This window comes from Rhinopithecus roxellana, chromosome 15 (assembly GCF_007565055.1).
Source record: "Rhinopithecus roxellana isolate Shanxi Qingling chromosome 15, ASM756505v1, whole genome shotgun sequence".
Lineage (NCBI taxonomy): Eukaryota > Metazoa > Chordata > Mammalia > Primates > Cercopithecidae > Rhinopithecus > Rhinopithecus roxellana.
Window position 1 is genome coordinate 32553832 of NC_044563.1, and position 14074 is coordinate 32567905.

The 14074-nt window shown below is 40.6% G+C and overlaps 1 protein-coding gene across 1 annotated transcript in view; it reads left to right on the plus strand.

Moving 5' to 3' along the window:
- PIWIL4 (piwi like RNA-mediated gene silencing 4) overlaps window positions 1-14074 on the plus strand; it is a 49617-nt gene that overhangs the window by 15878 nt on the left and 19665 nt on the right. Inside the window, exons 6-11 of the mRNA XM_010360569.1 lie at window positions 236-316; window positions 1866-2063; window positions 3941-4052; window positions 8329-8452; window positions 10948-11065; window positions 13403-13514. Of these exons, the coding sequence (XP_010358871.1) occupies window positions 236-316; window positions 1866-2063; window positions 3941-4052; window positions 8329-8452; window positions 10948-11065; window positions 13403-13514 (745 nt within the window). The remainder of the gene's footprint in view (window positions 1-235; window positions 317-1865; window positions 2064-3940; window positions 4053-8328; window positions 8453-10947; window positions 11066-13402; window positions 13515-14074) is intronic.

The following is a 14074-nucleotide window of genomic DNA, read 5'->3' on the forward strand; positions in this document are numbered from 1 at the left end:
GCTAAACCCAGACAGATAAAAATAATTTCAGTTGTAGTATTCTCAAATATGAAGAACTGACAGTTCTTTATAAACATTCATATGTATATCTAGTGTCTAAACCTTGCAGTGCTGTGAGAATGGGAGGTCTGTATTTCCTATATATTTTTAACATTATGTTCAGCAAGGGTATGAACTTAGAATTACACTGTTACTGACTGATATTTACCAAAAATTCAAAACAATATGCTTGCAGGATCCTCAAAAAGTTGTCCATGTACCAAATTGGACGGAACTTCTATAATCCTTCAGAGCCAGTGGAAATTCCCCAGCACAAGTAGGTTTATTTATACTTTCTGTTACTCCAAAATTGTTGTAATGTGAGCAATGTAATTTATGATACAATATTATACCATTATGCCTCCTGTGAGAGACTCTGTGATATGAAATGTAATGGTTTTTTTAAACTTTCAAGTTTTTTTGAATAAAATGGTGCATGTGAATGTGAAGCTAGCAGCTTTGTTTTCTTATATTAGTGTGATGGATAATTATCATAAATCCTAGAAGGAATTCAGAAACTGAATTTTCTGTGTGTAATAAGTAATAATGAAAGCAGGATGAGCTGTATTGTGGTATAACACATAGTTGGTGCTTCATTTTGTTGTTGAAAGGATGTTAGCACAGCCAGGTGGTTGACATGAAATTGTCAGGGCAGCACGGGTCAGAAAGAGAAGCCAACCAAACAACTCTGGTGAGGGGTAGAATCCTTAGGAACACTTGCAGAATTTCTACCCTAAACTGGGAATTCGAGGCTTCAGGGAAAGTGGTCAGCTATGTCTTCAACTGGTTGTTACTTAGCTCTCAAAAATACTGTGGTCAAACTGTAGACAGAGAGGCAACTGGTAGCCCAAACGTAGATACATAAAGGGAGAAGTGCATAAAAGATAGAAAATGGGAGTGGGGTGTTTGGCCTTCTGCCCGGTGGAGGAAAAATGATGGAGTTTCCATATGTTCATTCAGAGTGTCAATGTGCTCTCTATGAAGCATCCAGTTCGTCCCTGTCACTATTCTGTCCACCTAGATTAGAAAATCTCATAGGTGCAGATTGTACTAAACTGCCCTAGGTGCTCAGCACATATGCCTGTCCTGGAGGCTGGCTTAGTATCACAGTGACTACTTATAGTCCACAAAATATAAACTGGAATTATTTTTTAAAATATTAGTCTATTATTTCATGTCATTTCTGTAACTTCTTATTCAAGATTTTTAAGTTTATATGGAAAGAAACTGTAGGCTGTGTTCCAGTTTCTCTTGTATCTCTGTTTGTGATATTACTTCTGTATTTCTTAATCTCATTATTAAATTTATCCACTGCCCTCACCTTTGAGTTGGGGTGCTTTTCTGAACCTAGATGTTTTCCTGCAAGGACAGATCACTCCATAAACATCTTATTCCTACAGTTGTGGTTCTCAGGCAGGGGCATTTCCCCCCTCTTCAGGGAACATTTTGTATTGTCTGGAGACGTTTTTGGTTGTCACAGCTGGGAGGCTGCTACTGGCATCTAGTGGATAGAGGCCAGGGAGATGCTGCTAAACATCCTACAGTACACAGGACGGTCCTAACAGAGAATTATCCAGTTCCAAATGTCAGTGGTGCCAAGGCTGAGAAACTGCTTTCCAGTAAGGTATTTTATTCTAAATGTATGCTTAAAGACACTGCAGCTGAAAGAAAGATTTCAGTCAACAACTGGAAGAAATCAAACTAAAGAAAATAATTATCTTGTTAAGATGTCGAGAATTAGAACAGAAAATCACCATTTAAAAATCTTTATTGTGTTTCTCGTATAACATTGACAATATTCCTTTTTTTCTGTTTTGTTTTTAAAGATTATCCCTTTGGCCTGGGTTTGCCATTTCTGTATCATATTTTGAAAGCAAGCTCCTGTTTAGCGCTGATGTGAGTTACAAGGTCCTCCGGAATGAGACGGTTCTGGAATTCATGACTGCTCTCTGTCAAAGAACTGGCTTGTCCGGTTTCGCCCAGACGTGTGAGAAGCAGCTAATGGGGCTCATTGTCCTTACAAGGTACAAGCCTGTGTCTAAATAAACTTTTCTTCAGAAATCAATCATTGATAGTATTTGGGAATAGAAGTAGCGTTGGAGTATTGGCCCCATGTCACAGATCTAATCCGTTTACTCATCTGTTTAGAAGACCTGGTTGTTTTGTTGTCTAGAGTTCACACATCCTTGTGTGGCATTCTGGACGGTCCACAAGCTGACGTAGCTCCAAATTCTCACTTGCTGTACCCTCCTTTCCCCCAATGCCACTCTATTCTAACCCCCAACGTTCTGCACTTTTCTGCTTCAGTTCAGTTCAATTCACTTCACTTCAGTTGCCTGGATTCCCTACCCCAAATTCTGCCTTTTAAACTTCAGTTTTCACAAAGCCCAATTCTAATATCCCAGCTTTTCTGACATCCCCATTTGCCTACTCAGTTGGAATTACTCAGTTTCTTCCCCTGGGCTGCTCCCATAGCACTTTGCTTATGGCTACCTTGTTATAGCCATTTTATTTCATTTTAAAGGACAGAAGTTTAGTTCCATGTCTCACCTTCTTTATTAGATTCAGGAGTCTTTTTAAGTTGAGACCACATTTTACTTCTTTGCAACCTCTAGGTTTATGTATATAAAATTTGCCCTCATTGCACATTGAACCGAGTTAAACACGGAAAATTTAGATGACTTCCTGAGGACTAAAAATCTCACCATGTACTGCTGCTAGTCCAAGAATACTTTTTAAAATTTTTTATTTTAAGTTTTGGGATATATGTGCAGGATACGCAGGTTTGTTACATAGGTAAAAGTGTGCCATGTGGTTTGCTGCACCTATCAACTCATCACCTAGGTATTAAACCCAGCATGCATTAGCTATTCTTCAGAATGCTCTCCCTCCCCCTCACCCCATCCCCCGAGAGGCCCCAGTGTGTGTTGTTCCCCTCCTCGTGTCCATGTGTTCTCATTGTTCAGCTCCCACTTGTAAGTGAGAACATGCAGCGTTTGGTTTTCTGTTCCTGCCTTAGTTTGCTCAGGATAATGGCTTCCAGCTCCACCCATGTCCCTGCAAAGGACATGGTCCTGTTCCTTTTTACGGCTGCAAGAATACTTCTTTTAGGGGACTTGTTAGACTTCTATTCTGGCTTAGAATTTCCACTTAAACTTGTTTATCTGGGATATATAGCAGAGGGATGGGACTGGCTGGATTCCACACTACTTGGTATGAGAAGGCTACCCTCTAATCCTCCTGTCATGATCTTGATGGATTAGCTTATCACATTTCAAAGTCATCTTGCAAAGAATCAAGAGCTCTAGAGAAACCTGCTGTGGTAGTTTCTGCCCCTAGGCTGGGTCATCCTGAGAGGACAGTGCTGAAGGGGAGAAGGAGCTTAGAGTAATCTTAGCTAACCTGTTTTGTAGTTTTGCCAAGAGCCAGCCCTAGCGGGGAGGTTAAGCAAGACACCAGCATTGTGGGTTGATTGGCATTCTTTTGGCGCTTTTTTATCAGAAAAACTACCTGGGAAGTCAGAAACTCTGAGTGACACCATTATCTGAGAAGATAATGGGAAAGTTTTGAGCAATGCTTCAGCTTGTGAACATTTCAGAATGATTTGCCTGAAATTAGTGTATCTATCAGTGAGAAAAATAGACTAGTCTAAGGAAGTCTAAGGACTTCCCCACAGGTTTTGTTGGAATGTGGACAGAAGTCTTCCTGTATATGAAATTATTAAGGAATGCCCTTTTCAGATAAGAGGTGAGTATTTTTAAAAAAGTGAATAGTCTTGCTATATTGTTTTCATAATTTCTGACACTCTGGAGTCTATCTTATGTGTTGAATTAAAAGTGTGGTGAAGTAGCTGCTTATGTTAGATGATTAACAAATTTTAAAGCCTTTTTATATTTGCCAGATACAATAACAGAACCTACTCCATTGATGACATTGACTGGTCAGTGAAGCCCACACATACCTTTCAGAAGCGGGATGGCACCGAGATCACCTATGTGGATTACTACAAGCAGGTAGGACTTTTCTTCATTCATCTCTATCTCCTTTCCTTTTACCTCAGAGAAGTCTACTTATTCCAAGTCTCAGAGGTCCCCCAGATTGTAGGCTGAGTCTGCCTCTGACCTGATTCTCTGACTTGTCTCTCTCCTTCATCCCCACCATCTCGGTCTCCTGTTGACCCTCATCCTATCTCCTGTTTCCTTCTTCCTATAGTCTGAGTAATCTCCTTTTAACGCATATCTGATTACACTGCTCCTAACGTTAATACATTTCCATGTCTCCTTATTGCCTTAGGACCACATGTAAGCCCCTTAGCAGAGTTTCCAAGGCTCCTTATGATGTGGCCAAATCTTGCCTTTAAAGCCTCATCTCTTCCCATTCCCCTGCTCCCTTGCCTGACTCTGATGTAATTGCCTCTTGTGATTCCATGACTCAGTTTCTCCCCTGTGCATTTTCACACATGTTGCTTCCTTTTCCTGGATACCCCTTGACAGCCAGATGAACGCTAGACACCCTTGTGAACTCAGCTCAGCCATCAAGTCTCAAAGGAGCCCTATAGCATTCCTCCCAGGATCCCCTCCCTGTATCAGGTCATCACAGGCACCACACGAATGGTCTGAGCCCCATCCTAGACATCGAGCTCTGGGGAGAGGGCTCCTTATTTTTGGATACCCAGGGCTAGCTCAGTGCTTTGCGCGTATTAGATACTCAAGAAACTATTGATGGAATCTGTTGCTGTCTCTGGAAACTCTAATCGCATTTGCAACAGTTATCCCTGCCCCTCATCTTCCATGTTCAATTCCTTTGGAAAGTGCCTTCTCTTTAATGTGTAGTAATATTCAGGTTAAAACAACAAACAAAACCAAAAACCCTTTCTTGATCATTGTAAACCTTCAGGAAAAGCTCTCTTTTTCTCCTTAGCTAACTTTAGAAAGTCATTTATACCAGCTCAAAGCACCTTTCCCGTTCTTCCTTCCTGAAACCTCAGCAGTCTGGTATCCAGTTCTGCTGCTTTAGAAGTAGTTCTAGAAGGGTCGAGTTCAGTTACTGTTCTTATCCTAAAGGGCTTTCAGTGCGTTTGATACCTGTGACCTCTCCCACCCGCTGGAACTGATCTCTTCCTTCCTTGGCTCCTGGGATACATCCCTGCGGCTCTCCACTACTTTAAGGTTGTTCTATCTTAGTCTCCTTTGACATTTTCCTCCTTCTTTCCCCACAAAGGAACCATTATTCACCATGGTTCCCTCATATAGAACCTTTTCATTGTATTTTGAGATGGCTCAAATATAGTGTTTTTGCCTTGCCCTCATTCCCAAATTACATATTCATCTCCATTTCCAGAACATATTTGCATGAATACCCTGCGGGCATCTCAAACTAATATAATTCAGACTGAATTCATTGTCTCCCATTCCTGTTTCTCCTTGGAAATTCTATAGCTCAGACAGGAATGATTTTGCTTTCTTCCTCTTCTTCACGTTAACCTCCTCATTCACTTGTCACCAAGATGAGTTCTGTATCCTTTATCCGTGAATTTTCTCTTTTCCAGCCCTTTTCCCACTGCATTAATGCAGGCCATCTCATGGATCCCCCTCCCCCTACCATCACTCTTTATGCCCTAGCTCTCTCCTCACTGTGATCCCTCATCCTCACAGCCATCAGAGAGATCTTTCTGAAGTGCTGCCCAGAAATCTGATTAAAAGCATAAGCTCTGGAGTAAGATGATCTGGCTCTAACTGTGTAATCCTGGGTAAATCACTAAACCCAGAGTGTCATGTGTAAAGGAAATTTACCTGTCTACCTTCATGGTGTAGTGTAAGGACCGAACAAGATAATTATGCACACAGAGCATCGAAGTGTGCCTGCACTTTGTGAGCACTGGGAGAACAGTGGAGACCATGCTCCTTCTTTTCTATCCTCTGCTTCTTCCTCTCTGGTACTGCATAGTTTGGACCCCTCTTTCTTTCTTATATTTCTCAGCATCCCTACTATGCACCCCATGCGTTTATCCCCCATCCACTCACTGGCCTACACCTTCCTTAGCCTTTGCATGTGTTCACTAGGCATCTGCAGAAAGCCACGCTGTACCTTTCTGCTTTACCCCTAGGTCAAATCCTAGCTTCAAGTCCAAGTGTGAAGTCCTCTCTGGCTTTGCTTTCTGTCACACACATAGAAGAGCAAGCTGTTCTCCTTTCTAAGTACCTGTGCATTCATCACATTGCTTCTTGAACACATACTCCTTGGAGAGCAAGATGGCGTTTGGCTAATCCTTGATGCATAGTATCTAGCAAAGCATCTTGTGCATAAAATGTGTTCTGTGTTTATGAAACCCACAGTTTGTTAAACATTTGGGCTTCTTTCTTGCATGATTAAATTTGTTCATTTAAACAGAAGTATTTTAGGACCTGTGACATTCTGAAACGGGAATCATGGTAAAAATCCCAGTCACTGTTTTTTGCAATGAGTTGTGCTTCACTGCATAGATATTGTAATTAGGGAGGAAAAGAAAGAACACTGCGACAACTTCTAGTATGCCCTCCTCCCTGTCCCAGGAAAGACTCAATTATTATGTAGTCAGTTTTCAAAGTGGAAGACATCCTGATATTGACCTTTATATTTCTCTATTTTATCTTATCATACAAAGTATTTTCAAATGCTAAGAAAATTGGGTCAAGGGAAAGGGTCAAATTTAACTTGTGGGAGCAGCTTAGGGGCTAGAGTTCTTGACCATGTTCCAGCTAGAGTCCTTCTTCCTGGAAGTTGCCTTCGTTTTGCTGGAGCTGTTACCTGAGACTCTCCATACTCCCACGTTTTCTTCAAGGTCCTCTCTTGGTCTTCACCTGCATGGAGGCTTCCCTGATTTGCCAGCCATAATTGTGTCACTACCACCATCTCCTTTTCCTCCCCGCCCCTCCCACTCCAGCCCGGGGATCCGGTACTGAGTGGTATAACAAGCAGAGTCTTAACAGATCAATCCTAGCTATGCTAATTTCCATTTATGGAGCCTTGGAAAGATTGCTTAATGTTTCAGTGTTTTTTCATCTGTGAAGGGGACAATAATAGTATCTCTTTCATCAGTTTGTTGTGCTTTATTGTGCTTCGTTATGCATTGTTTGTGCTTCTTGTGGACCTCGCTTTGTAGATAATGTATTTATGCAGAAAGGCAGGGACTGTGCCTCTTTTACTTTTATCTTCTTATCCACTGCTGTTCTGGAACACAGTAAGCACACCATGTGTTCTAAATTAATGGAGTCATGTATGCAAACTCACTTGATAAAGGCTTCTCCAAGCTTTTTAGCCATAGCATCAGTTGCACCTGCTGCTTTCAAATGAGATTCTTGACTCGTTTTTTTATTTTAATGACAAAGTTTTTCTTGAAATAGAGAAATGCTCACATTTAACTTCTTTAATTGTGATTATTGATGTTAGTGTCACATTACCCAGGCATTTTATACGTTATAATTCCAGTTATTCTGTCACTAATGTGGATCAAATTATAATGGAAACGAGTGTTCGTTGTAACCTTTGTCACTGGAGGGTAAATGAGCTTTTGCCAAGGTGAGAATGCTGAAATTGAAGTTTAGGATGGCAAAGGGAGAGGAATATGAACTAACAGTTGCCAGGGATTCATTATAAACCAGACCCCTTGCTCGTGGTTTACATAGGATGCCTGTGAGCTACTGTTATCCTTATTTGATAGATAAGGAAAGTTAAGTCACTTCCCCAGTGTCACAGCCCAAGCAAATAGAGGAGCTGGGGATCAAATTCACATTTGTCAGACTTCAGGGCTGCTTCCCTGTAACATCCTACTATCCTAGAAGGTAAGGACAGTCATACTTTTTTGTGAAGTCTGAGATTGTCTCAATATAACTCGCCTCCAGCTTGTGTATAGATATTTTCAAAATGAATATAGATGTTTAGAGCCAGATAGTTAAGCATGGGGCAGTCTGCCTCAGTCATCAGTAGTGGAAATGCTGGCTTTGAGTTAGTCCCAGTGATGTCATTGACCTACGTATAGAACCAGCTGGAGTCTATTCTGAATCTGATCTGGCTGAAACCGAGAGACAGCAGGGAAATGATATTTTTAATGGTGTTGTGTTAGAAAAAATAATTAAAATAATAAAACTGGCTCTCAGATAGAAAGGTCCTGGGAAGAAAGTAGCAATAAGTAGGTAACCATGGGATTGGTTACATTTTTATATATGTTAGGATCACCTTGTTGAATGTAAGGATGCTCACCTGGCGGTGCTTCCACGTTAACTTTTCCCTCATTAATCTTGCATTTTATAGCAATATGATATTACTGTATCTGACCTCAATCAGCCCATGCTTGTTAGTCTGTTAAAGAGGAAGAGAAATGACAACAGTGAGGCTCGGCTCGCCCACCTGATACCTGAGCTCTGCTTTTTAACAGGTAATGTTTGTGTTTTATACCTCTGTCAGGCTCCTGGATACAGGCCCCTGATGCTTGGCAGTGGGCAGACCCTCTTTAAGTTACCTGAATGCCAGGACATTGATTTAACCCATGGAGGATGGGCCTTTTAAGTAATTTATTCAATAATAGAGACATGTTGGGGGAATCAAGTGCCCTTTGGAATCTATTTCCTTTATCTCGTGTATTCCATGTATTACTTTGATGTAAAATAGACCCCCTGATATCATCCTAAAACCAAGTTTCTCTTTGCCATTATTTGAATTTACTAGTATAGGAAGGAATATGACTTAGATTTTCTTCAGGTATATCAGTAGATCGGTGCCAGAATGATCCTTACTTTCTTTTTGCATGAATTTTCGTAATATAATCCTCACTACACAGTAAAATCTGAATAACTGCCTCAAGCACTTTTAACAGTGTTCTTTCGACTAACGGTTAGGGCTAGGAAGGGAAGACTTTCCACATTTTGCATTTGTGTGTTCCTTGAGTCAGTTATGATGCGTATATATCTATGTTGCCATTAGAAAAATTAATAAGAAGGGCGGGCGTCGTGGCTCACGCCTGTAATCCTAACACTTTGGGAGGCCAAGTGGGCAGATCACCTGAGGTCAGGAGTTCAAGACCAGTCTGGCCAACATGGTGAAACCCCATCTCTATTAAAAATAAAAAACTAGCCGGGCATGGTGATGCATGTCTGTAATCCCAGCTACTCAGGAGGCTGAGGCAGAAGAATCACTTGAACCCGAGAGGTGGAGGTTGCAGTGAGCCGAGATCATGCCATTGCACTCTAGCCTGAGTGACAGAGCCAGACTGTCAGAAAGAAAAAGAGAGGGAGAGAGAGAGAGAGAAAGAGAGAGAGAGAGAGAAGGGAAGAGAAGAGGAGAGGAGAGGAGAGGAGAGGAGAGGAGAGGAGAGGAGAGGAGAGAAAGAAATAAAAGAAAAAGAAAAGGAAGAAAGATTAATGAGGATATAATCCTTGAGGGGAGGGGTGCTAATTCTTTTTTTTTTTTTTTTTTTTGAGATGAAGTTTCACCCTCGTTGCCCAGGCTGGAGTGCAATGGCATGATCTCAGCTCACTGAAATCTCCGCCTCCCAGGATCAAGTGATTCTCCTGCCTCAGCCTCCCAAGTAGCTGGGATTATAGGCATGCGCCACCATGCCCGGCTAATTTTGTATTTTTAGTAGAGATGGGTTTCTCCATGTTGGTCAGGCTGGTCTCAAAGTCCCGACCTCAGGTGATCCACCTGTCTCAGCCTCCCAAAGTGCTGGGATTACAGGTGTGAGCCACAGCACCCAGCCTAAGGGGTGCTCATTCTTTTTTTTTTTTTTTTTTTTTTTTTTTATTATTATACTTTAAGTTCTAGGGTACATGTGCATAACGTGCAGGTTTGTTACATATGTATACTTATGCCATGTTGGTGTGCTGCACCCATCAACTCGTCAGCACCCATCAATTCATCATTTATATCATGTATAACTCCCCAATGAAATCCCTCCCTCCTCCCCCTCCCCCCTCCCCATGATAGGCCCCAGTGCGTGATGTTCCCCTTCCCGAGTCCAAGTGATCTCATTGTTCAGTTCCCACCTATGAGTGAGAACATGCAGTGTTTGGTTTTCTGTTCTTGTGATAGTTTGCTAAGAATGATGGTTTCCAGCTGCATCCATGTCCCTACAAAGGACGCAAACTCATCCTTTTTTATGGCTGCATAGTATTCCATGGTGTATATGTGCCACATTTTCTTAATCCAGTCTGTCACAGATGGACATTTGGGTTGATTCCAAGTCTTTGCTATTGTGAATAGTGCCGCAATACCATAAAAACCCTAGAAGAAAATCTAGGTAGTACCATTCAGGACATAGGCATGGGCAAGGACTTCATGTCTAAAACACCAAAAGCAACGGCAGCAAAAGCAAAAATTGACAAATGGGATCTAATTAAACTAAAGAGCTTTTGCACAGCAAAAGAAACTACCATCAGAGTGAACAGGCAACCTACAGAATGGGGGTGCTCATTCTTAATGGTGTTCTGATATTGTAGGTCTGCAGGACCCAATATAGTAGCCAGTAGCACATGAGTTTTTGAACACTTGAATTGGGACTAGGTCTACCAAAAGACTGAGAGGAGGTATGCTGTAAAATACAGCCCAGATTTGAAAGGCTTAATATGAAAAAAAAGAAGGAAACTACCTCATCAATAAGTGTTTTATGTTGATTACATGTTGGAATGATAATATGTTGGATATACTGGGCTTTATAAATAATATACACTACTTAAAGTAATTTTGTCTGTTTCTTTTTTGACTTTTCTTAACGTGGTTACCAGAAAACTTAAAATGACATATGTGGTTTTCATTTCTATTGGTTGTGCTATACAGATGGTGAATGCATTCAAGTGGAAAGGTTTAAACTGGGCCTGCGATGGACTGAGTTGCTTATGTTCATTTTCTCACTTTGTCTTCATTTGCATTTAATAGGGCTGACTGACCAGGCAACCTCTAATTTCCAGCTGATGAAGGCTGTGGCCGAAAAGACACGTCTCCCTCCTTCAGGCCGGCAGCAGCGCCTGGCCAGGCTTGTGGACAACATCCAGAGGTACTGGATCACCGCATGCATCCTGCCTGGGGCTGAGTTTTTAGTATTAGATGGTCCATGTAACACTGTATTCCTTGAAGGAAATGTCTCATTCGTATTGATTGAGAGCAAGGAGCTTTTGAATTGTGCTGTCCACAGCCCTTCATGTGAGATGTCTCAGGACTAAGGGGTTGAATGGAGTTGGGAGAAGCCATGCTGTTAGGAATAACACTCACTTTACCTGCATGCCCTGCTTTCATCTGTTTCATACATTGAGGTCTGGATAAAATGTTGAATAAAGAAAAAGGTTATAATGTAAACAACAACAACAACAACATCCAAGCAATCAAAGCAACCAGAAGAACACCAGGCCGCCAGTATTCAGGGTCAGGAATGCTCAACTTTTAATACAATGGCCTTAGCAGACTGAACTTTAGGAAAACCCCACTATGTGCCTTTTAAATTTGAGATATACCTTTGTGCCATCTGGTTCTGCCTATCTGATTATCAGACTGTTTTTCAGTTCTTATGACAGTTTGCTGTAACATGTGATTGGAAAACTGAGCTTCTCCTTGGTTTTCCTTTCTGACCCTCTAAAACTGAACTATCCAGTGTGGCTGCTAGGCACTTGAAATGTGGCCGGTGACACACCTAGAAATGATTGGTTAAATAACATATATTTAAAACATCATTTCACTTGTCACTTTTTTACTTTCTTAAGGTGGTTACTGGAAAATTTAAAATTACATATGTAGCTTGCTTTGTATTTCTATTGGGTTACATTGCTGATCAACAGTCGTTTTTAAAAAAAAATTTTTTTTAAAGTAGTATTAGCTCTTGGAGGATTTGGAAATTTCCATAGCACAAAGAAAGGAGAGCGAGAAAAGAGTGTGTATGTGTGTTTACTCAGTAAATATTTAACAAATGAGTGAATCACAATTGAATTAATAATTAATTCAATTATTATTATATTAGTAATATTCTTTCAGACTTTGCAAATGCATACAATCCTATTTTTTTTTTAAAGAGAAATGGTGTAGTACCGTACATCATGTTTTGTAACTTGCTCTTTTCACTTCAGGGTTTTTCTCAAACACTTCTGTATGGTAAACATGACCTCTATTATCATGCTAGTGGTTTCATAGTTTTTTTATTTCATGGATACACTTTACGTCATTTACCCTGGACATCCCTCAGACTTACACCGAATTCAGAAGGGATTCCTCATTCGTTTCCCTTATAGTGACTGTGGATTAATCTTCCTGATGCATCTATCTGCCATCTTTCAGTAATACCACCCACCTCACCCCATTTCCTGACCAATGATGGCCTCACTCATCTTATCTTGGGCAGTTAGTATCTGAAGCAAAATAATTAACTCAGAGGAATTAGTGTGACCAGAGAAGACATAATCTGAAGAGGTGGAAATAGTGAGCTATTCCTGAGAGACAGTGGTGAAGAGGTTGGAGCTCCCCTAAAAAAAGAGGTAGAGCTTTAATAGGGAAACAAAAGCGTGGGGGTCTCCTCCATGTCCTGCAAATGCCTGGCTTACTGTGCTGAGTCCTATATGTAGTTGTTGCTCTCAAGGAGCTTATGGCTCAGTGGAAGTTTATCATATATCATACTCCCATGAGCTAAAACATCAACTATGATTAAAGCTTATTAAGTTATAAATGGAAAGTACTACACAATTGAAAGTAGTGTTATTATTGCTGATATTAATATTCTCCTCATAGGATAGACAGGGTAATAGGAAGACCCTGAATCTTCTGAAGCTTAAATTCTCATGTTCCCTTCTTTTATCGTCCTTCCTTGACTCTCAACCCAACAAATTCAGATATTCACAAAAGACATCTCCACGTCCACTGGCTCCAAAGTATCTCTTTATTAACAAGTGTGTTATCAAGAATGATAATATCTCATAGGTTTTGAGCACATGCCATGTGCCAGGGACTGTGGTAAGCACTTTCTGTGTATTATCATATTTCATCTTTATATCAACCCTACGAAGTAGGTACTTTTATTATCCTTACATTTTGCCAGTGAAGAAACCAAGGCCTTAAAGATTAATACTTTGCTCAAGGTCATATATTATTAAACGTTAGAGCTGGGAGTTAAACCCAGGTCTGTCTGGCTCGAAAGGTTCTTTTTCTAACCACTGTACTCCCACTGGAATCCTTTTCCCATTCCTGAACATCCCAAATGAGCACAGTTGTCCCATAATTCTTTTAAGCAGGGAAAAAAATATGCTGAGTAGAATTAGAAGCCAGGAATCCTGAAGACACAGAAAATCAGCCCCTAATTCAGTAAGTTGTAAATATATCTCCCTTTAATGATTTAAAGCAACTCTATCAACAGGAACACCAATGCTCGTTTTGAACTAGAGACCTGGGGACTGCATTTTGGAAGCCAGATATCTCTGACTGGCCGGGTTGTGCCTTCAGAAAAAATATTAATGCAAGACCACATAGTAAGTGCTGTGATTTTACTTTCATTTAAAAGTATTTACTTGAATATGTGTAAGTTTGTGCATTGGCCAGAGTGGCTTGTGTGCTTATAATATTTGGTTTGGCCATGTACTTCCATCTCTTTATCCTAAGACTTCAGATCCCCTGTGGTTTCCTTGTCAATCTGAATTTACTTGCATGGACTTAGCGGCACCCAGTGGACATGATTTAGGTTAGTCAGAAGATGGTATTTCAAATCATTGCAATTAAAATATACCCATCTTGTGTTGCATGGTGCATTGCTCTTAAAAAAAAAAAAAAAAAAGGCCATAGTCATCTGAGGAAACTCTATTAACTGGTGAACATTAGTTCTAATAGACTGTTTTCTGATACCAAAACTGGACTTTTAGTTGCTATGTCAGTTGTGTATGTTAATCTTTCAAAATAAAACACTGCTCAATGGACATGAAAGTCAAGAAATATGCACAGAACCCAGCCCCAGACATAGTACTTGGGGAGAGAGGCATTTGGAAACCTGAAGAGACAAATCATCGCCACTTCCAGACTTCTGTTGAAGAAATGA